Below are 27,496 nucleotides of genomic sequence, written 5' to 3' on the forward strand. Positions count from 1 at the left end.
CTCCACTGGAATGAAGGAAGCTTTGATGCTATGATGTCTTAGCCTCTGTCTTTCTATTTAATAAAATAAAGTAAGCTAAGAGTAGCAAAGAGGCAGTGATAACAAACAAACAAAAAAAAAAACTAAAACAAATCCAGAGATTAGCTCTAAATCTAAATAGGTATAATCCTCTCATTAACATCCATGCACTTACCTGTTCAGGTTTGTGCTGCTGTACAGTATTATAGATGTAACTCAAGCCTGCTCTTGTTAAAATGTAAGAAGCTTGCTCATTTATAAGTGTGTCCAAATGTGCTTCAATCTAAAAGAAAATACAGCAGAAGGAAAGTATTTTGAAAGAGGAAAAGTAAAATTACTGCAAATCAGAAAGACCCCAAATTGCTTTAAATAAAAATTCATTCTACGAGCCCTTTTTTCAGAGCCAGGAGCCTGAAGTAACAATAAAACATGTCGAAATCTTGCACTACACAGGACCTTGTCTTGTGAGCAACTCCATTTCCAGGGAAACTAAATTTCCCTGTGCGTGGGACCAAAATTCTAGCTCTAATTATTTTACTAGTTTATTGTGAATTGAGAAGCCCCACAATAAAGAAGATGTGGTCAATTAACCTTCTCTGGACTTACTCAGAGGACCAGCAATCAATGTTCATCAAATTTACCAATTTCTGTATCTCCTAAGGAAAAAAACCTATCATCAGTTTTATCTAAATCACCTTTTATCCATATGTCTTATTTAAATCACCTTTTATCTATGTGTCTTAGTGCACAGCCTTATTACACACACACACACACACACACACACACACACACACACACACACACACAATCTAATCCCAGGGCTTGGGAGACAGATTTTGAGCATTTCTTCTTTTTTTTTTTTTTTCAAGATTTTATTTATTTATTCATGAAGAAGATAGGAGGAGAGAGCGAAAAAAAACCAGACATCACTCTGGTAGATTTGCTGTCAGGGGACCTTGAGCATTTCTTCTTATCTCCTGGTCACAATAAAACTTCCTTCCAAAAAGCAGATGACATAGCATTATGCGTTTCTACCTGCTTCAGGCCAGGAATCCATATTTAGTAATAATAAGACTAGTAAGTATAGAAGTAGACGATCCTGGTTTCTCCTCATCTTAAACATGTTCCTTATAATGACGCTAATCTATTGGTTATCTATTGTCCATATCTAAGCAGCTATTGGTTCTATAAAGATATCTTTTCCTTGCCCCAAATAGGAAGTTTCCCTATAAATCCCAAAAAGAAAATCTTACTTTGAAAAATGACAAAGAAGATTCCAAGAAGAAGTCATTTGTCAAAAACTTTCATTTGCTTCTCAAATTTTCAGCTCTTTTAAAATTTGATGAGAGCCAAAACACAATGTAAAAGAAAATACTGAAGATTTCTGGGAATATAAAGACTTGAAATAGGACTGAGAATTTTACCAAAATAAATATCCTGGGTGGGGTTAGATAGCATAATGGTTCTGCAAAAAGACTTGCATGTCCGAGGCTCCAGAGTATCAGGTTCTATCCCCCACACAATCATAAGACAGAGCTGATGGTTAAAAAAGCATCATAAGCAGTGCTCTGATTAAACAAAATAATAAGATTTTTATATGTTTTATAATGCAAATTTTTGAATATTTTCATTGCTTTTAAATAAAACTATCCACAGCAAGAAAGAGAGTTAATATTTTGGGGAACTCTACTATATCTCAGGAAGTCATCTACCTGTATTATCACGGTTAACCTTTAGAAAAAAAACTCTCCACTCCTCACGTTCCCAAGTTGTTCTTAAGAGAAAAAGAGGCTTAGACACCTACGAGAGAGTTTAGGATACAGCAAAAAACAAACAAACAAATTGCCTAAAAAGGTGGACTAGCAGACGTGGATTGTATAATGCTCACATGCTCTGTGCTATATATGGGGAAAACAACTCTTTCAAATGAGGGCAGAAGCCACAGAAGAGAACTGCCCTGATAAAAGTGAGGCAATTTTTCACAGGAAGAACTATGCCCCATTATTTTAACAACAAGGGCCTAAAAGTTTAGAGATTCTCTATTCCTCATGGGATGTTCCCTCAGTTTTAGCAATTTGTTTGACAATGTCACAGTACACTAAGTACTGTTACCATCTGAATACTTGCCACTGGTGAAATAACCACCATAGTTGAGTCCACTCCCCTAAAGAAACCTTATGAGTAAAATAAAAAAGAAGACCATGTTCTAAGAAGAAATCAGTCTTAATAGTCAAAATAGTTAATTTTTTTTCCCTGAAGAAACACCATTGAAATACATAGTATGGGGTCAGGTGGTGGTATACCAGATTGATGCACGTTCCAATGCACAAGTGTTGGTATGCATGAAACCCCTTCTGTTTCATTTGGTTTAAATCCCCCCTGCTTAACACTATTCTGTTTACATAACCACTGCATTCTATTTACATAACCACTGTTAACAAGCACCACCCTCCCTCCAGGGCATTGGTGGTTCAGTGATAGGATTCTCGCCTGCTCCGCCCCCTCCTTGTCACACTCTGATTTTCACCAGTCACTTTTCTCTCCACCCTCTCTATGTCACATCCTGTTTCCACCCTACTTGGCAAGTATATATAAAGACAGCATTGTGAGTTTTAGAGTACTTGAGTTTAGCTTAGCTCGTCTTAGATTGTGCTGCGTCCTGCATGAATAAAGAGATACTGCCTACAGCTCAACCATGAGTCCCTGGTTGTCTGTTACCTGCCCGTGAAGCCAGCCCAGCGAAAACAACATAACCCGTCGAAAACAACACACAAGAACCCCATGTTCAAGCCCCCTGACCTCCACATACGGGGGAGGGAGCTTCACAAGTGGTAAAGCAGTGCTGAAGGTGTCTCTTTTTTTTTCTCTTTCCCTCTCTATGTCCCCCTCCCCTCTGGATTTCTCTTAATATCTATTCTATAAATAATAAATAAAATATTTTAAATATATATAGTATGTTAAATTTTAAGTGAATAGCCAAGAAAATACAATTAGAATCATTACTTGCTAGATTTAATGTAGGGGAAAAAAACCCCACAAGACTGCAAATGCAAACATAAATTAAAAAGTTAGAAAGAAATAACTTGTTGCTTTGCCATGCATGTGACTCAGGTTTGAGTCCAGTGCTGTGATGCCACTCCCTCTCCTTCTTTCTCCTCTTTCCTCCCTCCCTCCCTCCCTCCCTCCCTTCCTTCTTCCCTCCTTCAGTTTGAAGAACCAAGGATGAAAAAAATAAAATAAAAGGAAGGAAGGGAAGGGAAGGGAAGGGAAGGGAAGGGAAGGGAAGGGAAGGGAAGGGAAGGGAAGGGAAGGGAAGGGGAGAGGAGGGAAGGAGAAGGAAGAGGGGAGAAAAGAAACATCTCTCTGAAAGAAAAATGGAAAAAGTAATATAAAGTGAACTTTAAAAAATAGAAAATGAAGAGATTTAAAAATTATTATTGAGGGGGCCAGGTGGTGGTGCACCAGGTTAAGCACACACAGTATGAAGCAAAAGGACTAGTGCAAGGATCCTAGTTTGATCTCCCAGTTCCCCACTTACGGGGGTGTCACTTCACAAGCAGTGAAGCAGTTCTGCAGGTATCTATCTTCCCCTCTCCTTCTCTATCTTGCCCTCCTCTCTCAATTTCTCTCTGTACTATTTAAATAAGTAAAAAAATAAATAAAAATTTACAAGAGCAGTGGATTTGTAGTGCAAGCACTGAGCCCCAGTGATAACCCCAAAAGCAAAAAAAAAAAAAAAAATCATTATGGAGGCAAAGTGAACTAAGGACAGAAACTTTGAAATAGTGATAGTAAAAGATAGAAAAGTGGTAATTAAATATAATGAACATTTTTATGAGCAAAAGAAAGTTTAACTCTTCAAAGCCCAAGATGGAAAAAAAATGAGACATACTTAAAAACATCTTGAAGTACCTGAACTCAAAGGAAAATGCTACCAAAAATTACTACTTCAAAATCAAAAGCAAGGTATCTGGTAAAGTTTATAGATGGCTTTGTCTTAACTATTTTATAGACTCTTAAATGATATCATTTGATGTTATAGGATAAAAGTGCTTGGTATAACAAATTGTAGTGTTTTTCCTAACACGTAGATAAAAATATATCTGTCCTCTGTAACACCTTCTGCACTAGCGACACAGCTTGAAAATTACAGCATATTATTCACAGTTCAGAAAATGAGATCTGCATACAGAATAACTATTCAAATTAATTAGAAAATCTTAATTCTGCCAACACTATCATTTCAATCAAATATCTAGAATAAAACACACATTACATAGTCTGCCTCTTCCAAAAGTGAAAAGTCAAGTTTGTGTAGGATGTGTGTGCACAGCCTTCCATAACAGACGTCAGGTCATTGAAATGAGGTTGGGACCAGCAAAATAACTCACTTGGATAGTGTTCTGCTTTGCCATGTACACAACCCAGGTGTAAGCCTACCCTACCACAGTGAAGGAAACTCCAGTGGTGTGGTTTCTTTCCCTCTCTGTCTCTACATCAAAATATCAGTGCAGAGCAGTGAGGCCCCAGAATGTTAAAATAAAGTAAAGCAAACAAACTAGGTTAAAGTCAATAACTAAGATATATCATATACAGAAGAAAAAAAAAAAAAAACTATAACAGTATTCTATCACTTCACTGCCAAGCTTACCTGAAACTGTAGCATTTCCAGGCGTCTGTCAGTGAATTCAAATAGAGCTAATGTTGTCTTCATCATATATAGTGAATTGACCATGAAAGTGGCCATGTCAGCTGTGCCTAAATTGCTGGCTGACACAGTACACATCTGCAGTAGAGGGTCCAAGACACATGACAGAACCTGCAAAGAAAAAATTAGACTTCTGGAGCCATGTGGTGGCACACCTGGTTAACTGCACACAATACCATGCACAAATAGCCCTGTTCAAGCCCCCAGTCCCCAACGGCAAAAGGGATGCTTTATGAGTGGTGAAGCAGGTCTGCTGATCTCTCTCTCTCTTTCTCTCTCCCTCCCTCCCTCCATCTTTCCTTTCCTCTCAGTGTCTCTCTGTCCTACACAATAAAATAGAATAAAAACTAAATAAAAATGACCATCCCAATCAGGGGATTTGTAGTACTAGTACTGAGCCCCAGCAATAACCCTGCTGGCAATAAATAAAGAAAAAGGGGCAAAAAAAAAAAAAGCCTAAAATTCATTTATTCTTTATTTCCCAATCAGGAATGCAAGTTTGGGTTCACGGTACCTGAAAATAAATGTCAAATTGGAAAGGGGCCAACATACAAAAGCACTAAGAAAAAAAAATTTTTTTTTTTGATGGGAGAAAAAAATGGAATGAGAGGAAATTTCAAGTTAAAGAGGTTACAAAGTGCCAAAAATCCAACGAAATGTATGATAAAAGGAGTAATAAAATGAGCTTACAATATACCTGCACAAAATCAGCTTGACGAGCATCTAATGGTACGACTGAAGAATCATGAGATGCCAAAACTTCACGCAACAGCATAAGCGTTTGATTTAATGCAGAACTTGGTCCAAGATCGGGTGGTGGTAGTTCAACCTAAAATAATGTAGGAGTTACTCACTGCTTAAATTTTTGATGTATAAATGCCAGTTCACAGTAAAATAACACATAAACAAATATAAAGCATTGGCTGACATATTAGAAAATCTGTAATTCACCAAAAATGTTTATTTTATAGTAAACCGATTGGCACAGAAACCAACAGAAAGTTTCTGTGTTCTCATAAAAGATAAATATTATAAAAAGAAATAAACCATGCCACTAATAACCTGTCAAGCATAAATGAAAATGACAATATTAATATACTTTGTTTGTAAATCATTTTATTATTTATTTATTTTTAGTTGATAAGACAGAGAGAAATTCAGAGGGGAGATGGGGAAAAGAGAGACACTGGCAGCACTGCTTCACCCCTTGTGAAGCTTTCCCTCTGCAAGTGGGGACCAGGGGCTGGAACCTGGGTCCTTGCACTTGGTAACATGTGTGCTTAATCAGGTGCATCACCAACTGGCCCCTTGTGAAGCATTTTTTTCCACTGATTTAGCACATGTTCATAAAGTAATAATTATAAACTCTATGTTGACAGCACAAGAAAAAAAGCATAAAGATGCAATTTGATATAGTAATAGCATAAAGGAAGAGGAAAATGGAACTGCATAGGAGAAAAATCTTTGTATACCATTGAAAGTTATTAAAGATAAGTCATTTCCTTTGCTTCATTTTGGATGGAACTTGAAGAAAATATGTTATGGTCTCACTTATAGGTAGAACTTATGAAGTCAGGACAGAGAGGAAAAACACAAAGCAAAAACTTGGACTGGATGTGGTGTCTTGCAGCAAATCAAAGGACAAGGAAAGGAAAGGAAAGGAAAGGGAAGGGAAGGGAAGGGAAGGGAAGGGAAGGGAAGGGAAGGGAAGGGAAGGGAAGGGAAGGGAAGGGAAGGGAAGGGAAGGGAAGGGAAGGGAAAGGAAGGGAAGGGAAGGGAAGGGAAGGAAAGGGGGGATCCAGAGAGAACCCAAAGGTCCTTTTGCTTGAAGCATGGAAGATGAGTAATTAAACCCATGTGTTTATACTGGCAGCACTGTAAACCACTAACTCCCCCAATTAAAAAAATAATTGGTATTAATCTGAATTAGGCTGTTATAAATTAAGATGTTAATTCTAATTCCCAAAATACCACTAAGAAGATAGCTATAGATAAATACAAACACATGCTTAGATACATTATATTTAAATAAATGATAAAAGAATAAAAATGCATGACTAAAATGAGAGAAAAATTTCCACTATGGTAGAAAAATATTTTTTATTTTATTAGTGATTTAATACTGATTTAAAAAATTATGAGATAACAGGGGTAAAATTCATACCACCAGAGTTCTGTGTCCTCATATGTTTCATCTTGGTTTGGTCTCCTTCCCCCCACCTCTGGGAGAATTGGTTTGGCCCTTGCTAGTTTCTTGCCTCACTTTCTCCCCGCCCCCTATGCTACAGAGTTCAAGAGTTCTTGGCGGCAGCCAGAGGAGAAGGATGGAGGACAGATCTGTGTGGTGATTAGTTTAAGGGTCTCTCTCTGCTGCCAGAGCAGAAAGACAGGAGAGCACATGTTTGCCTGCTCGTGAATAAAGCCTCTCTGCCCAGCCATGTGACTCTGGTCATCTCTGTCTAACACCGCGAAGCTAGCACGGCCTGCTGGAGCTCCAAACATTAACGACAAATGGCGCCCACGTGGACCTGACCTGCGCATCTCTCAGATAAGTGAAGACAATCTGGCTACCTATGCACTATGGCCTTCTCTTCTGCTTGTGAAGAGATCTCCAAAGGCCTCTGCCCTTTCTTCACGAGACTGTTTCGCTGTTTCTGGAACATTTATCTCTGGACCACTCTGTGGTTTCTGCCCAACGCCAGCCCGCAGGAGCCCAACGCCAGCCTGCATGAGCCGGCTTTCTGCTGCGTGGCATGGGGCATTGGGCGCAGGCTCCCTCCATGCTGCTCGGCCGCTGGGAGCAGGGCAGCAGACATGGCGGGCAAGGCATGGGCCTTGCCACCCCAGGGCACCTCGGCCTGTGCCTTCTGCACGGCTGGCCCGCCCACTCTCCTGCTATGAAGTCTGGACAAATCCCGGACCACCTGGAGACCGCAGGTTCCCTGCCGAAACTGGGCCCCCTGGCAGAGATCCCAAACTTGGGTCTGAAGGCAGACGAGCTAAAATACTCAGAGATTCGTCCAGAGATCGCTACCTACAATTCCTGAAGCTGAAGTTGCTCAAGAGGCCACCACTGGACAACACACTCCCCCAGCAACTAAGACAGTATAGATCTAAATTCGTGTTTAAAATGACATGTCTTCGTAACAAAGATTTCTCTCCTTGTGTATTAAAGACCATGTTTACGTGTGTGTTTAAAGTTTGGTAAACATTAACTTTAATGTTAAAAATGTAACTTTAAGGCTATGTTCTTACCAGACAGAGTTAAATGAAAAAGGTTTTCAACATAGTTCTCATAAAGGTAAAATTAACTTACATTTAAAGTCTGAGTTAAAAATTAGTTAAAAATCAATATATTTTAACTAAGTTAGTCTAAAAAAAAAAAAACCTGCGCACACCTAGGGTATGTCTCCATCTTGAATGGGTGTAACAAAAGGTTAAATAGACTTATTGATATGTAAAATTCTCAAATTCCTTCTCAATTAAAAACGACAGATTGTGCTATGGTTATGCTAATGATTATAATAGAGTTATCAATTGTGATAAATTTCTAACCTGCTACAAGTTTTGTCTCATAGTAAATAAATTGCAGCTGTCAAGTTCTCTACAGAAAAGCGAAATTCCAACAGCTGACCTTCCTCATACAATGTTCCACCCCCTGGCATTCTTCCGTGGACATCTGCTTTGGACTGACATTTCTAAAGGACTCAACTGGTACACCTCTTGGACACTTTGCAGCTTCCCTTTATGGTGCTGGATTTCTCAAAGACTGACTGCAGCCAGCTGCCTTGGGACTCTAGGCCGTTCCCTGCCCCCATGCAAAAAAATGCCCGTCGAGGCAAGTAACGCCCCCCAGAGACAAAAGAAGCCCCAAGAGGCAGGAAATATATTTTTTTTAGCTAATAAAGTTTTGCCCACAGAGGCAAAAACGCCCCCCTCAGGCCTTCCCTTGGCAGCACACTGTTTCTTGTTGCTTGCTTACATGTTCCTCCATGTTTGTGCCAGTTTCTTTTTTGAAAATGCCTGTACAATATAAGAAGTTCACCCCACACCTCTGATACTGTGGTCATGTAGTTAAAAGGGGGAGTTGTTGTATGTTTCATATTGGTTTGGTCTCCTTCCCCCCACCTTTGGGAGAATTGGTTTGGCCCTTGCTAGTTTCACGCCTCACTTTCTCCCCGTGAATAAAGAAATAAGAGCTTCCCTGCCCAGCCGTGTGTCCTCGAGTCTCTGTCTACAGCCGCAAAGCTAGCCCGGCCTGCTGGAGCCCCGAATTTCAACGTCAGGTAACTACAGTAGTTCTCCCAAGTCACAGATATGGATTGACATATATATATATATTCCCTTTTTTTTCTACAGCCCCACCTTCTCTTCCTTTCTAAGTCACACGTACATCTATTACTACTTCCTAATTTCCTTCCTTTGGTAAAAAAATTTATTTGAAGTATAATAGCTTTTTCAATTTTATTTCCCTTTTTTAGTATTAAATTTAATAAAGATGAATGAAGAAAATCACCAGACCATGAAATCATCTTTATGCAAGTTTTCCTGTTTCTCTCAGTGTAAGAAGATATCTACACTGCTGACAAACTGATGTGATATCTAATAAGCAAAGGAGTCTTTTTTTAGACTTCCATTTTTGTGCCTTTATGCACGGATTCAGTTCCTTATAATGAGTACATGTATAATAATTTCACAAGAATGGTCTTTATCCCCTAAACTGACTGAAACCTGTCAACCGATTAACAGTTAATTCAGGATGACAAAGTGTGGATGACTGCCATTCTTTTCTAAGTGTACTCATGGTTTCTACTAAATGCTTAATAAAACCAGTGCATTTACAATTTTAGAAATTAATTAAAATAGTTGTTATATATACATATATATATGAACATACATAAATAATATAAATTGAACATAAGCTATTCATATAAAATTATTCAGAAGAGTTGTTAGCTAAGAACTCATCACTAAAATTTGCCAGCAATCTAAGAGCTTAAAAGTAGAATAGGCAGTCATAGAAACCATAGTAGCTATGCACATGCTTCAACTTTCCAACATTTTTTAGATACAGAAAAAAATAATAATAATCAAGGATTTAAGAAAACCTAGTTATTTAACATGTGACTTTCTCTTCTAAGTTATAAATTATGGTATAGTGTCTTTTGAAAACAAAAATACTTAAGTAACACCTTTAAAATTTACATAAGAGTTTTCCAATTGCCAATCAAAACAGAAGAGCAAAGGTAGGAATTTTAGGTACTGGTAACATAATATTGACTAGAAATCTCAGTTTCATCTCCTTTAAGGTTTTAAAGAGCTGTGCAAACTTAAAACCAAAGTCAAGTCTTGCCCATGTCAGCACTCCAGTGAACACAGCTCATTCAAACTGCCCTTCTGAGGCACCTGTATACATATCCACTAGTTCAACAACAGCTCAAATTCACAACTCTACTAAAACAAAATGAAAATTATGGGAGTTGGTGATAAATCAGAGTTGATGAGACCTATTATTTCCAAAATGGAGACCCCCAAATCTTCATCTGCAATATTCCAGTCTTTAAGTTCATAATCAATCAATGATTTGTATGGCTTTGTATGTTAACTCTTTTTCAGCCACCAGGTTCCAGATGCTAACATGATGCCAACTGGACTTCCCTGGACAGATGACCCCACCAATGTGTCCTGGAGCTCTGCTCCCTCAAAACCGTGCCCTACAATGGAAAGAGAGAGACAGGCTGGGAGTATGGATGGACCTGTCAATGCCCATGTTCAGCGGGGAAGCAATTACAAAAGCCAGACCTTGCACCTTTCTCCACCCCATAATGACCTTGGGTTCATACTCCGAGAGGGATAAAGAATAGGAAAGCTATCAAGGGTGGGGATGGGATACAGAGCTCTGGCGGTGGGAATTGTACCCCTCTTATCCTATGGTCTTGTTAGTGTTTCCATTTTATAAATAAATACATTAAAATTAAAATAAGGGGGCGGGGCCAGGATGAGGACACAGAAGCAGCTGCTGGCTTGAACTCTGACAACAACTGCTGGAAAGCATCGATCCTGGCCTTCAGCAGGACAGTGAACAAGACGTTCTAAGCATGACACCAAGGAGGTGACTATAGCTCAATTTGAGTTAGAAAATAGAGCAAAAAGGAAATTTTCAGATTATTTCTCTCCCTCCCTCCCCCCATAACCAAACCCCTGGGGTAAGGAGCTGCTGCTAGCAGGCTCCCAGCTGACATTTTTTGTTTACCAAGACTCCTGGCTCACCAGGGGTGCCATTCCAATCCTGTTCCTTTCTGAATACCTTGGCTATTTTTTTTTTTTTCTCTGAGTAAGGGACTTAGGTCCAATTGGAGTGACAAATGTCTGACTAAGCAAAGCCTTACCCTGCCTGGGAAAGACTGCCTGGAAGTTTATTTTTTCTTTTTCTTTTTCAATCAGTTGTCTAGGCTCAATTTGCCTGAGCTAACAGGGAGCTGTCCAAGCTGCAGACCCACTGCTAGGGCTTTTCACTCTGTTCTATTTTATTATTACTATTATATATGCGTGTATTCCTTTGCCCCCCCCCAGGTTGACCAAAATTAATTCTTAGTATACTTTCCATTGCTAGGCGACTGGGGGTCTTATCAATTGTGAGAGGAACTTGTCTCACTCTTCATACCTCCTCTATTTACTCTCCCCCTTCTCCATCCTCCAGCCAATTAAAAAAAAAAAAAACACAACTCTTCTTTCACTGCTCTTTTTTTTATTGTTTTTTTCCTTTCTTTTTTCTTTCCTCTCTTTTTTTTTCCTGTCTTCCTTTCTTCCTTCCTCTGCTTCCTGAATTCACTGATACTAGCTTGTGAATTATTTCAGGGAAGAAATCTGACTCAGAGTGGACTCTCTTTGTGTGTGTCTCTGCTCTACTTCCCTTTCTCCTCTTGCTGCCCATAGAATTTACAGTGGACAGTAGATTTGCCTAATTGTCTATTCCTGCTATCCCTTTTTTCCTTTCTCTTTCTTTTTTATTTAAATTTTGTTGCTAATTTTTCTTGGACTGGAGACATTGTTGAGCTAACTGGTATTGGTTAAACTGCTTCAAGCCTTGCTTCAGTTACTATTGTAATTTCTGAGGGTGGGGATTGCATTTATAATAAAGGTTTTTAGTATAGTGAGGCTTGTACTAAAAACACAACAAAGGAACAACAGAACATAAAAATAAGAAATACATTAATGAAAAATGGGGAGATCAAGAGCAAATAAAACTGCTACTACAATGAATGAAAACAAGAGCCCAGAAGAAACTACTAATCAGCCAGAAGTAACCATAGATAACAAAAGTATGCAAGCAATAATAAACTTATTAATCACAGAAATAAAAAGATTTGGAGGAAAGGAATGGTAGTATTAGGGAAACAACATATGAGACCCTCAAGGAAAATACTAACTACATTGAAGCAATTAGAGAACTAAAAGCTGAAATAGCTGAACTAAAGAAAGAAGCTGAGGGAAGGGAAAGCAGACTAACAGAAGCAGAAAACAGAATTAGCCAGACAGAGGATGAGATAGAGAAAACTAAGAAAGAGATAAAAGAACTCAAAAAGATACTGAGAGACACGATAGATTTTAAATTAAATAAAGTAATAAAAGATAGGCAAGGACATTACATAATGATTAGAGGATTAATCATCCAAGAAGACTTAACAATTATTAACATCTATGCACCCAATGAGGGACCATCTAAATACATCAAGCACCTACTCAAAGAACTTCAAAAATACATCAATAGTAATATAATAATAGTGGGAGACTTTAACACCCCACTCTCACACCTAGACAGATCAACAAAGCAGAGAATCAACAAAGAAACAAGAGAACTAAATGAAGAGACAGACAGACTAGACCTCTTGGACATTTTCAGAGTTCTTCACCCCAAAAAACTGTAATACACATTCTTTTCAAATCCATACAACACATACTCAAGGATAGACCACATGTTAGGCCACAAAGACAGCATCAACAAATTCAAGAGCATTGAAATCATCCAAAGTATCTTCTCAGATCACAGTGGAGTAAAGCTAACATTTAACAATAAACAGAAAATTACTAAAAGACAAAGAATTTGGAAAGTAAACAACATACTCCTTAAGAACCACTGGGTCAGAGTGACACTCAAGCATGAAATTTAAATGTTCCTGGAAACAAATGAAAATGAAGACACAAAATATTTGGGACACAGCTAAAGCAGTATTGAGAGGGAAACTCACAGCGATATAATCACATATTAACCAACAAGAAAAAGCTCAAATAAATGACTTTATTGTACACCTTAAGGATTTAGAGGAAGAGGAACAAAGGAACCCTAAAGCAACCAGAAGGACAGAAATCACTAAAATAAAAATAAATAAAAACTTTATAAAAGACAAATCTGTCTCTCTGTTCTGAAGTGCCTCCATTGCATTCCTGTGCTTACTTCTACTGACCTAATGTATTTTGTACCTACAAATAGGGTTGTGGAGCCCAAAGGCTAAAATTCAATGAGTTTTGTGATTTAAATAATCTATCAAAAGTTAATAGATTTTGTTAAGAAGCAAGCAAGTTTCATTAGTTTCTATATGTACAACACATATAGAAATTCCAGTATGTTTTAAGTTGTGCAGCAAATATTAATTTATTCATACTCTATATCCTTGGAAACTAGTCCACAGACAAGTGAGTGGCAGGTGCATCTTCTGAGATATGAGAGGTGTAGAAAGAAGTGTTAATATGAAAACTTATACCTGGACCAGAACTCAAGCTAGTAATAGAAGTTCTATATACATTGGGGGAAGGGGAGATTTGAAGCTTTTATCCTCTAAGAAAAAAAATTCTCTATTCTATATTTGGCCTTTTCTTCCATTTTTTGCTATAGCTCTCAGAAATCTTATCTAATAAAAGTTAAGTGTAGCCTACAATTTATGACACATATTCCAGAACTGAACAAGTAAATTTAGAACATGTCAATATTTGTACAGCCAGATAAGCATTATCATTTTTATATTCATGGCAATGCATTATACCAGGAATTTATATCACAAATTAATGCCACTAAGGCTAAACATGCTAGTACCAATGAATGGACACAAAAGTATTTGCTTATAATCAAGGCATAAATATATTTTTAAAAATCTTTAAGAAAAAAGTATCAAAGCTTCCTGCTGTATTCTGAGGGCCGGACTTAAACCTGGGATATGGTAATGGACATGATAAAGCTGGCACCCTTCCAAGTGAGCTATCTTGCCAGCTTGACATACCATATACTTCTAATTGTAACTATAGTAAAAAAGAACTTTAGAAAATGTCTAACATAAATTGACAGGGCATTGTGTCATTTCATTTTGGATACACCTTCCTTTTAGACTGTGCTAGATTTACTGTGTTGAATCTTTTCAAGAAACTTTAATCAGGAAGGAAGTACACATAAAAGTGCCTTGAACTGCTTTGTTAGGGAAAAGGTACATCTTTTAATGAAATAATGTCCTTGAATTTCCTTTTGCTCATACTACAAAAAGAATTAGCCCCTAATATGTACTTTTTAAAAGCAAAGAAAAAAATCACATGAAAAGAATTCATCTCTGCCTGTAACTTTATTTTAAAAGCTATTCTTCCTAATAATTTTACTACTCACTTAAAATTCTATTAACGCAAATTTCCAATCGGGTGCTTTTTTAAATGATGACCATTTTGCAATAAGTGTGGTTTTCTTCATAAAACTAAACTCTTTTCAAAAGAAGTGAACAGTTTATATTATGCAAGAAAAAGGAAACATATAATTACTATGAAGAAAGGAACATGACAATTTGATGAAAGGAAGAGGATTCTTGAAAGAAATATGAAATATAGGCACTAGAAATTTAAGGTAAAAGCAGTACCACTTTCCAGTTTTTACTCAATGTTAAAATATCCCCATAAATATATGGTCCAATTTATAATAAAGAACAGGACTTCTGGGCACAACTTTTGACAGTAATGACAACGATAAATAATTGACTACTCTAAACTCGGACTCTGTATTATTAGTTGCTATTTAATTCAAATTACAATTTTCTCTATGGTTTTAGCCCATTCTATTCCAAGCTTTAGCTGGAAGATGCCATCCTTAAAACTTCTTTGTCAGCCCGGGTGTTGGGACAGTAGATAATAAATCATATCCTGAGTTTGATCCCTTTCTCCCCTGCCTCTTTTATTATTTTTTAAACACATAAATCTTAAAAAAAATAATAATAAATAATTTGCCTCTTGTTATCCATTATATTTCCCTTCTTTATTTGAACTTTCATTTTGACTTCATGAGAAAATTTAAATATTTAAAATTTTAAACAAAAATAAAAATAAATGGATAACCACTTTGGAAAGATCAATAAAATCTCTTCTTACCCTGAAAAAGTAAACAAGACTAAGACACAAAGCTAGTGAGATAGCTCATTGGGTAAGCTGTATGCACAGTCTAGATTCAAGCTACACTACTCAAGAGGAGCTATGGCACTGGAAGAATCTCTGGTGCTATGCTATCTCTCCTGTTCTCTGTCTCTCTCTATCTGAATGAGAAAGCATCCTACAATGGTGAAATCCCTGCTGTATCAGAAAATAAATAAATATGACATAAACCAATAGGAAAATAGCAAAGAATAAAAATAAACAATTAATAAACAGTTAATAAATATATTTTAAGGGGACCAAGGAGTGGCATACACAGTTGAGCACACACATTATCATGTGCAAGCCTATGGGGGGGGGGGGAAGCTTCACAAGTGGTAGAGCAGTTTTGCATGCCTTCTCTCCACCCCCCCACCCCACGCCTCACACCCCATGCACCCCTTTGTTCTCCCTGTTTCTGTCTCTATGAGAAAAAAAGGAAGATAAAGAAAGAAAAGGGAGGGAGGAAAGAAGGAAGGAGAGAGGGAGAGAAGGAAGGAAAGAAGGAATCAAGGAAGAAAGGAAGGAGAAAAAAAAGGTACTGGGAGCCATATTACAGGCACTTGAGCACCAGCAATAACCCTGGTGAAAATTAATTACTTAATTTTAAAATGTTAATTCTTGTGCCAAGGTGACAGTTCAATGTGTTAAGATTACAGAACTTTCATGCCTGAGGAATCAGAGTACAATCCCCAATACCAGCATAAGCTAGAATTAACTTAGCAGTGCTGTGGTCTCTCTCTGTCATAAAAATAACTTTTTAGGGGGCCAGGTGGTGGAGCACCAGGTTAAGCACTCACATTACAGTGTACAAGGACCCAGGTTCAAGCCTCTGGTCCCCACCTGCATGGGGGGAGTTTCACAAATGGTGAAGCAGGGCTGCAGGTGTCTATCTCCTCTCAATTTCATTGTCTCTATCCAATAATTAATTAATTAATTAAAAAATAAAAAGAATAACTTTGTAAAGTATTCATTCTCACTTTAATCACCAAACATAACAACAAAAACCAAAAGTATAAAATACCACTTTATGCTCATTATACTGGCAAATGATTGAATTGGTTTTTGATTTAGGTACAACTGTAGATTGCTATTATTCTTGTTTGTGTTGGTATAGAACCTTGTGTACAAATCTTTCAGAAAACAAGAGATTCTATATATAAGAAGTTTGTTTCTACTCTAATTTTTTATTACTATTTTGAAAAATAGTAGTGAGATTAAGACTTCAGGTTCTATCTCCCATCATGACTCAATGTTATATTTTCTAAGGAGCACAGGAGATAAATATAGATACAGTAGATTTCTGTTTCTGGGGAAAAAGAAAAAGTCGTATGGAATGTAAGGAAAATAGGACTAATGTAAAAACACTCAATTTGAATGCTTTATCATAAATGAAGGAAGTTTAAAGACTACCTTTTCCAAACATACCTTATCCATTAATTTACTTGCATGAAGGCTCAAGCTATTGAAGAATATTTTCTTGCTAAGCAAATGCATTTCTTCAATGGTGGTCAACAATGTAGTTGCACTATTTCCAACAATGCCACTAAAAGAAAAGAATGTTTTAGTTTGAAAAGAAGGGTAAACTGAATCCAATTCTTTAAATGAATAGAATTACTTATAAGAAATTTGGGGAGTTCAGGAGGCAGGGCTACAGAGCAGCAGCAGCTGTGTTTCCTTCCTCTCCTCTCCCAGGTCAACTAGGAATACCAAAGGAGACCACCGGGGACCACAACAAGACAGGACTAGAATGACTTCAGGAGCCCACCAAATCACTGCTGAATGCAAACATGTGTGGCTCCTGGAGACAGAGAGGAGCCTAGGGAGAGATTAAGTAGCTGGTAACAGTCCAGCGGTTTATCAGTTGAGACACCACCTCCACTCTGTTCCTCCAAGAAGGGGACAGCTGAAGGGAGGACAGGACTCCCCTGAAACTCAACAAGTGCAACTGTGAATCTCCATTGCCATGACCCTCAGAATCTGGAGCAGCAGCAATGAGACCCTGGGCTGACACCAGGGAACAGAGAACTAACCAGGAAACTCAGGAGAAGACCAAGGTGGCATAGTAGTGGAGCTGTAAAGTCTCCATGCATAACCACTGGATTATCTCTGCCCCACCCTGCTTTATCTCTTGGTCAGTAGTCAGTGACTAAGCTAAGAAGCCTACTTATAGTTTAAAAGCCCTCAGGCTCCCATAGCATACAGGGAAGATAAAGAACAAAAGAGGCTTTTAAGCCACTGAGCTCCAAATCAGGGATTAAAATACTATTGAAACAACTGTCCATTTCCACAACTGTGAACCCTTTAGTTGCCTTACTTAGACATAAGTCAACCCAGGCAATAGTGATCAGTAATTTGAAAAGTACTGAGAGAGGGACTCCAAAATATATAGAATGATTAAACCAACAAGAAGAAATATTGGAGAAATGAACCAGGACAAGAGTCCAGCTAGAAGCCCCCCAAAGTGTGAAGCACAAAATAATGAGGTCAACATCCAAACACTAGTTAAGGAAATAATCACAGGAGTGAGTAAAGAGTTTGAAAAAATTGTCATCAGAAAAGCAGAAACAACAAATGAGACTCTGGAACAAAACACTAATTATCTCAAAGTTGTTAGAGAGCTAAAAGCTGAAATAGCTGAACTACGAACACAACAAGCTGAACAAGGTAAAAAAGTATCAGAACAGGGTAATAAAACAGATGAACTCCAGAAAATAGTAGAGGGAGAGAGATAATAGAATCAATGAGGCAGAAGACAGAAAGAATTAGCAAGATCGAGGATGAATTAGAGACAACTAAAAAAGAAGTAAGAGATCTCAAAAAGACATTAAGAGATACTGAAAAGAACAAAAGAGACCTATGGGATGACTTCAAAAGAAACAATATGGGAGTTGGGCGGTGGCGCAGTGGGTTAAGTGCATGTGGCGCGAAGCACAAGGACAGGCCTAAGGACCACAGTTTGAGCCCCCACCTCCCCACCTGCAGAGGAGTCGCTTCACAGGCGGTGAGGCAGGTCTGCAGGTGTCTTTCTCTCCCCTCTCTGTCTTTCCCTCCTCTCTCCATTTCTCTCTGTCTTATCCAACAATGGCGACATCAATAACAATAATAACCACAACAACGTTAAACAACAAGAGCAACAAAAGGGAAAATAAATAAATATAAAAAAAAGGAACAATATATCCATTAATGACTTACCAGGGAAAGAAAGAGAGGGTGATGAAGAAAGTATTCTTCAGGACATAATAGCTAAAAATTTCTCTAGTCTAGACAACATCAAAGACATAAAGATTCAAGAAGCCCAGAGGGTCCCAAACAAAATTAACCCAGACTTAAAGACACCAAGACACATCCTATTTAGAAGGGAAAGGAATAAGGATAAAGAAAGGATCCTGAAGGCTGCAAGAAAAAAACAGAGTCACCTACAGAGGAAAACCCATAAGATTAGCAGACTTATCCAAACAAACACTACAGGCCCGAAGAGAATGGCAAGATATCTGTTGAGTGCTCAATGAGAAAGGCTTTCAACCAAGACTACTATATCCTGCTAGACTGTCATTAGACTAGATGGAGGCATAAAAATCTTCTCAGACAAGCAACAGTTGAAGGAATCAACTATCACCAAGGCTGCACTGAAAGAAGTTCTGAAAGGTCTCATATAAACAGTCAGACCACCATAAATAGGCCACAGATCAGAACACTCTAAAAATCTACAAGAATGGAGTTAAAATATCTTCAATCTTTGATATCAATAAATGTTAATAGCCTGAATCCACATATTAAAAGGCAAAGAATACGAAAATGGATCAGAAAATACAACCCAACAATATGCTATCTACAGGAAACCCAACCTAACTCAACAAGACAAACACAGACTTAAAGTGAAAGGATGGAAAACCATCATATAAACCAATGGCCCACAAAAAAGGGCAGGGACAGCTATTGTCATATCTGACATGATAGATTTTAAAATAGATAAGATTAAAAAACAGGAATGGACACTACTTAATGCTCAAAGGATCAAGAGGACTTAACAATTATTAACATCTATGCACCCAATGAGAAGCCATCTAAATACATCAAAGGTCTACTGAAAGAGCTACAACAATATATTAACAGCAACACAGTCATAGTAGGGGACTTCAACACTGCACTCTCTCAACTTGATAGATCATCCAGGCAAAAAATCAATAAACTAAATGAAGAGATAGATAAACTAGAACTACTGGCATTTTTAGAGTCATTCATCCCAAGAAACTGGAATACACATTTTACTCAAGTCCACATGGGTCATTCTCAAGGACAGACCATATGTTAGGCCACAAAGACAGAATCAGCAAATTCAAGAGCATTGAAATCATCCCAAGCATCTTCTCAGACCACAGTGGAATTAAACTAACACTTAACAATCAATAAAAGATTAGTAATAGTCCCAAAATGTGGAAGCTCAACAGTACACTTCTTAACAACTTCTGGGTCAAAGAGAAAATAAAGGAAGAAATCAAAATGTTTCGAGAGTTCCATGAAAATGAAGACAAAAGCTATCAAAATATTTGGGACACATCTAAGGCAGTACTGAGAGGGAAGTTCATAGGCATACAAGCACACATTAGGAAACAAGAAAAAGCACAAATAAACAGTCTGATTGCACATCTTAAAGACCTAGAAGAACAAAGGAACCCTAAAGCAACCAGAAGGACATAAATAACTAAAGTTAGGGAATAAATAAATAACATTGAAAATGAGAGAACAATACAAAAGATCAATGAAAGTAAATGTTGGTTCTTCAAGAGTCAACAAATTTGACAAACCTTTAGCCAGAATCACAAAACAAAAAAAGGAAGTGACCCAATTAAATCGGATCATAAATGAAAGAGGAGATATCACAACAGATACCACAGAAATTCAGCATATCATGTGAGACCTCTATGAACAACTATATGCCACCAAGCTAGAGAACCTGGAAGAAATGCACGATTTCCTAGATACCTATCAACTTGCAAAACTAAGTAAAGAGGAAGTAGATAACATAAACAGGCCAAGCTAATGAAACTGAAACGGTTATCAAAAATCTTCCCAAAAATAAAAGCCCTGGACCAGATGGTTTTACAAATGAATTCTACAAAACCTTCAAAGAAGAACAAATGCCTCTACTTTTAAAAGTTTTCCAGTAGATGGAAGACACTGGAGTACTCCCTTCCAGCTTCTATGAAGCCAACATCACTTTGATACCAAAAGCAGACAGGGACACAACCAAAAAAGAAAACTACAGACCAATATCTCTGACTAACACAGATGCTAAAATATTGAGCAAAATTCTAGCCAACTGGATACAGCAGTCTATTAAAAAGATTGTTCATCATGACCAAGTGGGGTTTATCCCAGCTATGTAAGGTTGGTTTAACATACATAAATCAATCAACATGATCCACCACATCAATAAAAGTAAGACCAAAAACCACATGGTCATATCAATAGATTCAGAGAAAGCATTTGACAAAATACAACATCCCTTTATGACCAAAACACCACAAAAAATGTGAATAGATAGAAAATTCCTCAAGATAGTGTAGTCTATATATAGCAAACCTACAGCCAACATCATACTCAGTGGTGACAAACTGAAAGCATTTCCACTCAGATCAGGTACTAGACAGGGATGCCCACTATCACCATTACTATTCAACATAGTGTTGCTAGTTCTTGCCATAGCAATCAGGCAGGAACAAGGAATTAAAGACATACAGATTGGAAGAGAAGTCAAACTCTCCCTATTTGCAGATGACATGATAGTACACATAGAAAAACCTAAGGAATCCAGCAAGAAGCTTTTTGATATCATCAGGCAATATAGTATGGTGTCAGGCTACACAGTTAACATTCAAAAGTCAGTGGCATTCCTCTATACAAACACTAAATATGAAGAAGTTGAAATCCAGAAATCAATTCCTTTTACTATAGCAACTAAAACAATAAAATATCTAGGAATAAAACTAACCAAAGAAGTGAAAGACTTGTATACTGAAAATTATGAGTCACTACTCAAGGAATTTGAAAAAGACACAAAGAAGTGGAAAGATATTCCATGTTCATGGGTTGGAAGAATTAACATCATCAGAATGAATATACTACCCAGAGCCATCTACAAATTTAATTCTATCCCCATCAAGATACCAAACACATTTTTTAGGAGAATAGAACAAATGATACAAATGTTCATCCGGAACCAGAAAAGACCTAGAATTGCCAAAACTATCTTGAGAACAAAGAGCAGAACTGGAGGCATCACACTCCCAGATCTCAAATTATATTATAGAGCCATTGTCATCAAAACTGCTTGGTATTAGAACATGAATAGACATACTAACCCGTGGAATAGAATTGAGAGCCCAGAAGTGAGGCCCCACACCTCTGGACATCTAATTTTTGACAAAGGTACCCAGAATATTAAATGGGGAAAGCAGAGTCTCTTCAACAAATGGTGTTGGAAACAATGGGTTGAAACATGCAGAAGAATGAAACTGAACCACTCTATTTCACCAAATACAAAAGTAAATTCCAAGTGGATCAAGGACTTGATGTTAGACCACAAACTATCAGATACTTAGAGGAAAATATTGGCAGAACTCTTTTCCGCATAAATTTTAAAGACATCTTCAATGAAACGAATCCAATTACAAAGAAGACTAAGGCAAGTATAAACCTGTGGGACTACATCAAATTAAAAAGCTTCTGTTCAGCTAAAGAAAACACTACCCAAACCAAGACACCCCTCACAGAATGGGAAAAGATCTTTACATGACATACATCAGACAAGAGGCTAATAACCAGAATATATAAAGAACTTGCAAATCTCAACAACAATAAAATAACCTCATCCAAAATTGGGGGGAGGACATGGACAGAATATTCACCACAGAAGAGATCCAAAGGTCAAGAAACACATGAAAAATGCTCCAAGTCTCTGATTGTCAGAGAAATGCAAATAAAGACAACACTTCACTCCTGTGAGAATGTCATACATCATAAAAGGTAACAGCAGCAAATGCTGGAGAGCTTGTGTGGTCAGAAGAAACCTACTACACTGCTGGTTGGAATGTAAATTGGTCCAACCTCTGTGGAGAACTCTCAGAAGGCTAGAAATGATCCTACCCTAGCAGACCTTTGTGAGTGGTGAAGCAGAGCTGCTGGTGTCTCTCTCCCTCTCTATCATCCCTTCTCTGTCAATTGTGGGCTATCTCTATCCAATAAGATAAAAAGAAGATTAAAAAAAAAACTAGTTTCTGCTAGTTATACTTAGTCATGGAAACAGTGAAAATAAGCCAACAAAATATTAAACTGTATCCTAATTGAAACAAGGTATCATTTGGGATTTAATACTTTTCATCATCCTTTTTTCTTTTTTTAACCAGAACACTGTTCAGTTCTGGTTTATGGTGGTGTGGAGGACTGAACCTGGGACTTTCGAACCTCAGGCATGAGAATCTCTTTGCATAAACATTATGCTATCTACTCATCATTCTATTTACCTGATAGTATGATGGTAAAATTTGAGGAGGTTAGAAATTTTATATAATAAAACTGCCCCAGGTTCAGCAACTATTACTTGTTCAATTCGAACCTATAAAAAGAGAGAAGAAAAAAAATTAAAAATTCTTAAGAGTTTAAGTTATCTTCATTAATAACATGTGGGATAAACATTAGTAAGAAAGAAAATTTTGTTACTTCAGAATCACAAAATTTCTGCTAAAACAGGAATTTCTGATAATCAAATCATAGTGAATGGGTTGGGGGGGTGGAGAAGTAACACTTTAACACTGATATCTACCAAAAAACAAAAAAAAACCCTGCTTTCCACAGAATTTGGTATGAGGTATTATTGTTATGAGAAATAAATAATGCAATGATGAGATCATTTTGAGTTTTTTTTACCAGTATATAAAGAAGTTTAATCAGCACTATGTAACAGTTTCTACATTCCCTAAAAATAGATTATCAATGAAAATATATTGCTCCATCTACCAAATACTTTAAAAAAGAAAGTAATGTTATCTTCTTTATTATCTTTATTTATTGCATAGAAACAGCAATAAATAAGAGGGAGGGAGACAGAGAGACACCTGCAACACTGCTTCACCACTCATGAAGCTTTCCCCCTGCAGGTGGGGACCAAAGGCTCGAACCTGGATCCTTGAGCATTTTAACATGTGAACTCAACCAGGTGAGTCACCAACCAGCCCCCAAAGTAATCTTATCTTTAGGGTTGTTCCAAGGTTCTTTTATAGCAATTATAAAGTAGAAAAATAACTTTTAAATTAGCACCAATATATTTGTATAATTATAAGATGACCAGGATAGTATCATATCTTCTTCAATATTAACTTGATTATTTTTTTTTTATTGCTACCAGGTTTATCACTGGGGCTCAGTGACTACACAATGAGTCCACAACTCCCAGCAGTCATTTTACTCCCTCTGTTTGATGGGATAGGGACAAATTGCATGGGAAGGGAGACATAAAAAGGGAAAGAGACAGACAGACACCTGCAACACTTGCTTCACAATTTGTGAAGCTTCTCTCCTGCAGGTGGGGCGTAGGGGCTCAAACCCAGATCCTTACCCAAGGCAACTTGTGTGCTTAGCCAGGTGCGTCACTACCCAGGCCCTACTTCAATATTAACTTAATCTGTGTCTAGATGAACTATTACAAATCTGTTACTAATTAAATCCCACCCATCACTAATCTTCCCATACTTCATATTCCTTAATTAATATAATCTAAACCACATTGAATTTCTTTTTTTATTTCTTTATTGGGGGATAGTTTATAGTCAACAGTAAAATGCAGCAGTTTGTACATGTGTAACAGTTCCCAGTTTTCCACATAACAATTCAACACCATCTAGGTCCTCCTCTGCCATCATGTTCTAAGACCTGGACCCTCCCCACTAGGCTAGAATCTACTTTGGTGCAATTTACCAAACCCAGTTCAAGTTCTGCTTTGTGTTTTCTTATTTTTCAACTTTATATTATTTCATTATTAGAATCACACTGGATTTCAATAGTAAATTGAAGTCAAACAATAATTATAAAATATTATATAAATATTAATAAAGAAAGAAAAATAATACTTGCTTCAGATCAAGTAGGTGCTGGCAATTAAGTACCTCATCTACACATTTTTCTCACAGAAACCTAACAACAACCTTTGATGGTAGATATTTTTGTATACAAGCTCAACATGAGCAAATTAAGGTGTAGAAGAGTCAGGTAATTCAAACAAGTCAATACAAGTAAGTGGCAGGGTGAGTTTTCTTATGAAAGTCTAACTTCAAATTCTATTTCTTGTACAACAAAAAATATATAGATAGTTAAGTATAGTTATATCCTGAGATTCAGTACTATTTTTTTTTTTTTGCTATGGATAAAGAAAAAATCTACTATCCTTGAAGCAAGTAAATTTATTCTTAGTAAATCTCATAGATAAGTTATTTCAACTTAATAGAACTTCTCAACTGATTAATGCAAATTATTATGGGTAAGGTAATAAGTAAATATATGCAAACTAAGTATTTAAAATTTTCTTTAAAAGAAAATAGACACTGTTTTAAAGTGCATTTTATTAGACTACATTAATGTGCTAACTCAACAAAGGTACAACTTTAATTCAAACTATTATCGGTTTCCTTGCAGTCATTAAGGTAAGAATTTAATCCAAATACTATACAATATATAGTAAAACAAAATATTTTACCTTTAGAGGCCTGCACACACCTTCAGTGATATGTCCGACAACTTCTTGAATATTTTCTTCAACACCTATAGTTAATTTTAACATACAAATTTTTTTCCACACTAGACCTGGCTCCACATAAGTTAAAAACAAAATACTATAACACATACAAATACTAATAAACATTTTAAAGTTATCACAAAATAGGGGGCCGGATAGTGATGAGCCTGGTTAACTACACAGGTTTTCATGTGCAAGGACCCAGGTTTGAGCCGCTGTTCCCCATCTGTAGGTGGGAAGCTTCATGAGTAGTGAAGCAGGTTTGCAGTTATCTCTCTTTTTCTCTCTATCCCTCTCCCCTCTCAGTTTCTGTTTGTACTATCTAGGGGAGAAAGAGATAGATAAAGGGAGTGAGTGAGTGAGTGAGTGAGTGAGTGAGTGAGTGAGTGAGTGAGTGAGTGATGGAGAAAGATGGAAGGAGAGAAAGAGAGAGAGTGTGGAAGAAAAGGAAAGAGGAGGGAAGGGAAGGGAAGGGAAGGGAAGGGAAGGGAAGGGAAGGGGAGGGGAGGGGAGGGGAGGGGAGGGGAGGGGAGGGGAGGGGAGGGGAGGGGAGGGGAGGGGAGGGGAGGGGAGGGGAGGGGAGGGGAGGGAGGGGAGGGGGGGAGGTAAAGGGGGGAGGGGAGGGGGGAGGGGAGGGGGAGGGGGAAGGAGGGGGAGGGGAAGGGAAGGGGAAGGAGGGGGAGGGGAAGGAAAGGGGGAGGAGTGGGGGAGGGGAGGGGGAGGGGAGGGGAAGGGAAGGGGGAGGAGAGGGGGAGGGGAGAGGAGGGGGAGGGGAGGGGAAGGGAAGGGAAGGGGGAGGAGAGGGGGAGGAGAGGGGAGGGGGTGGGGGGAGGGGAGGGGAGGGGGGGAGGGGAGGAGGGAAGGGAGGGGAGAGGGGGAGGGGAGGAGAGAGGGGAGGGGAGGGAAGGGAAGGGAGAGAAAGGAGAGAGAGGGAGGGAGAGAGGGAGGGGGGAGAGGAAAAGAAAAAAAAATTGTCATCTGGGAGCAGTAGACTCATCCTTAAGCACCAAGCCCCAGCAATAACCCAGGTGGCAATAAAAAATAAATTACCACGAAATATTAAGTTCAGTATTTTTAAGACATTACTAATTACATTATCTAAGTCTCTTAATCCAGTTCACAACTGATTATTACAATAAACATATCTTTGTGAGGAGGAAACATGAATCAAAGGGGGGAAAGCTGAAATATATGCAAAGAATAAATGTAAAAAGTATTATTATTTGTAGTGGTGCTGAGCACACAACTTAAGGATATAAAGATGAAAAACACATCATGCAGCCTTAAGGAAAAACTGGTATTTATTAAACACTACTTATCAAGCTCTGTACTAGGCACTAGACATTTATGTGCTTATAACTGGCTTCATTTTTACAGATGGAGAAACAAGCTTAGAAGAATTAAGACATTCCCACAAAATAATCTATATTATTTAACTCTTGGACATTTCCATTTCATCCTTTAAAAACTGACTTTCAAATATACCAAAAAAATCTTTTAGTTATAAGACATTCATTCCTTAAACTGGATAATTAGGCTAACAGAAGACAAATTTAAAAGTACAACCTTCGTAACAATCTAACAAGTATGCTGATTTTCATCTCAATAACAACATTTAAAATAAGGAGAGTAACTACTGCTACCAATTTATAGTTTCTCCTTTGAAGCTATACAAATATCATGAGACACCAATAACAATATTCTTCTTTGTTTACTATCAGAAACAGAACATCTTAATTACCCACTATCCCTTCATTCTAAAACAGGCATCTTAAAGTAATCATAGCTAAGATTTTCAAAGTCTGTAAACAACAGATATTAGCAACTTCAAACTAGTCATTTTTATTCCTTAAAATTAAGACCAAAATTTAAGTGCATTTAGCACACAAGTATTCAAGAATGTTAAAATAATTTTAAAGTAGAAAATTAAAAGAAGGAATTAATGGAAATAAAATCATTAGTAGATTAGTAACCCTAAGTAATTCATAATTCAGTCTGATTTACTCACAGGTCAAGTAAAGATAACATCACCTTTTATCCTTAAAAGGGTTGAGTGAATGTGTGATATGCCTTAAAAGAGGAGAAGAGTCTAGACTTGGCATGGAAGGTAAAACGGATCCACTATAAAAATGCAGACAGTTGTATGGCAAAAGAAAAATTTTGGAAGACGAAGTCTACTAGCAGAATAAATGTGAATTGTACCGTCTCTCCATGAAGAATATGGCTATAAGAGGATAATCAGTGAAGTCTTGTGATTATTTTCTACATGTAGGCGTTAAGATAACAACAGGAAGACCCACCTTGTGTAGTAACAAGCTTTAAGACAAACAAAGTAACAAAGCAAAGTAACAAGCAAAAAGAGGTGTGTACTCCTATGTTCATAGCAGCACAATTCATAATAGCTAAACCTGGAAGCAACCCAGGTGCCCAACAACAGATGAGTGGCTGAGAAAGCTGTGGTATATATACACAATGGAATACTATGCAGCTATCAAGAACAATGAACCCACCTTCTCTGACCCATCTTGGACAGAGCTAGAAGG

At 37.6% G+C, this 27,496-nt stretch overlaps 1 protein-coding gene across 1 annotated transcript in view; it reads right to left on the minus strand.

Annotated features, from left to right (window-relative positions):
- Positions 1–27,496, minus strand: part of COG6 (component of oligomeric golgi complex 6) — a 73,788-nt gene that overhangs the window by 17,399 nt on the left and 28,893 nt on the right. The window contains exons 11-16 of the mRNA XM_007521579.3: positions 24,915–24,979; positions 22,690–22,781; positions 16,592–16,709; positions 5,424–5,555; positions 4,670–4,837; positions 194–301 (exon numbers count right to left, since the gene is read on the minus strand). Coding sequence (XP_007521641.1) covers positions 194–301; positions 4,670–4,837; positions 5,424–5,555; positions 16,592–16,709; positions 22,690–22,781; positions 24,915–24,979 — 683 coding nt within the window. The remainder of the gene's footprint in view (positions 1–193; positions 302–4,669; positions 4,838–5,423; positions 5,556–16,591; positions 16,710–22,689; positions 22,782–24,914; positions 24,980–27,496) is intronic.

The sequence above is a fragment of the Erinaceus europaeus genome, chromosome 7, assembly GCF_950295315.1.
Source record: "Erinaceus europaeus chromosome 7, mEriEur2.1, whole genome shotgun sequence".
Classification (NCBI taxonomy): Eukaryota; Metazoa; Chordata; class Mammalia; order Eulipotyphla; family Erinaceidae; genus Erinaceus; species Erinaceus europaeus.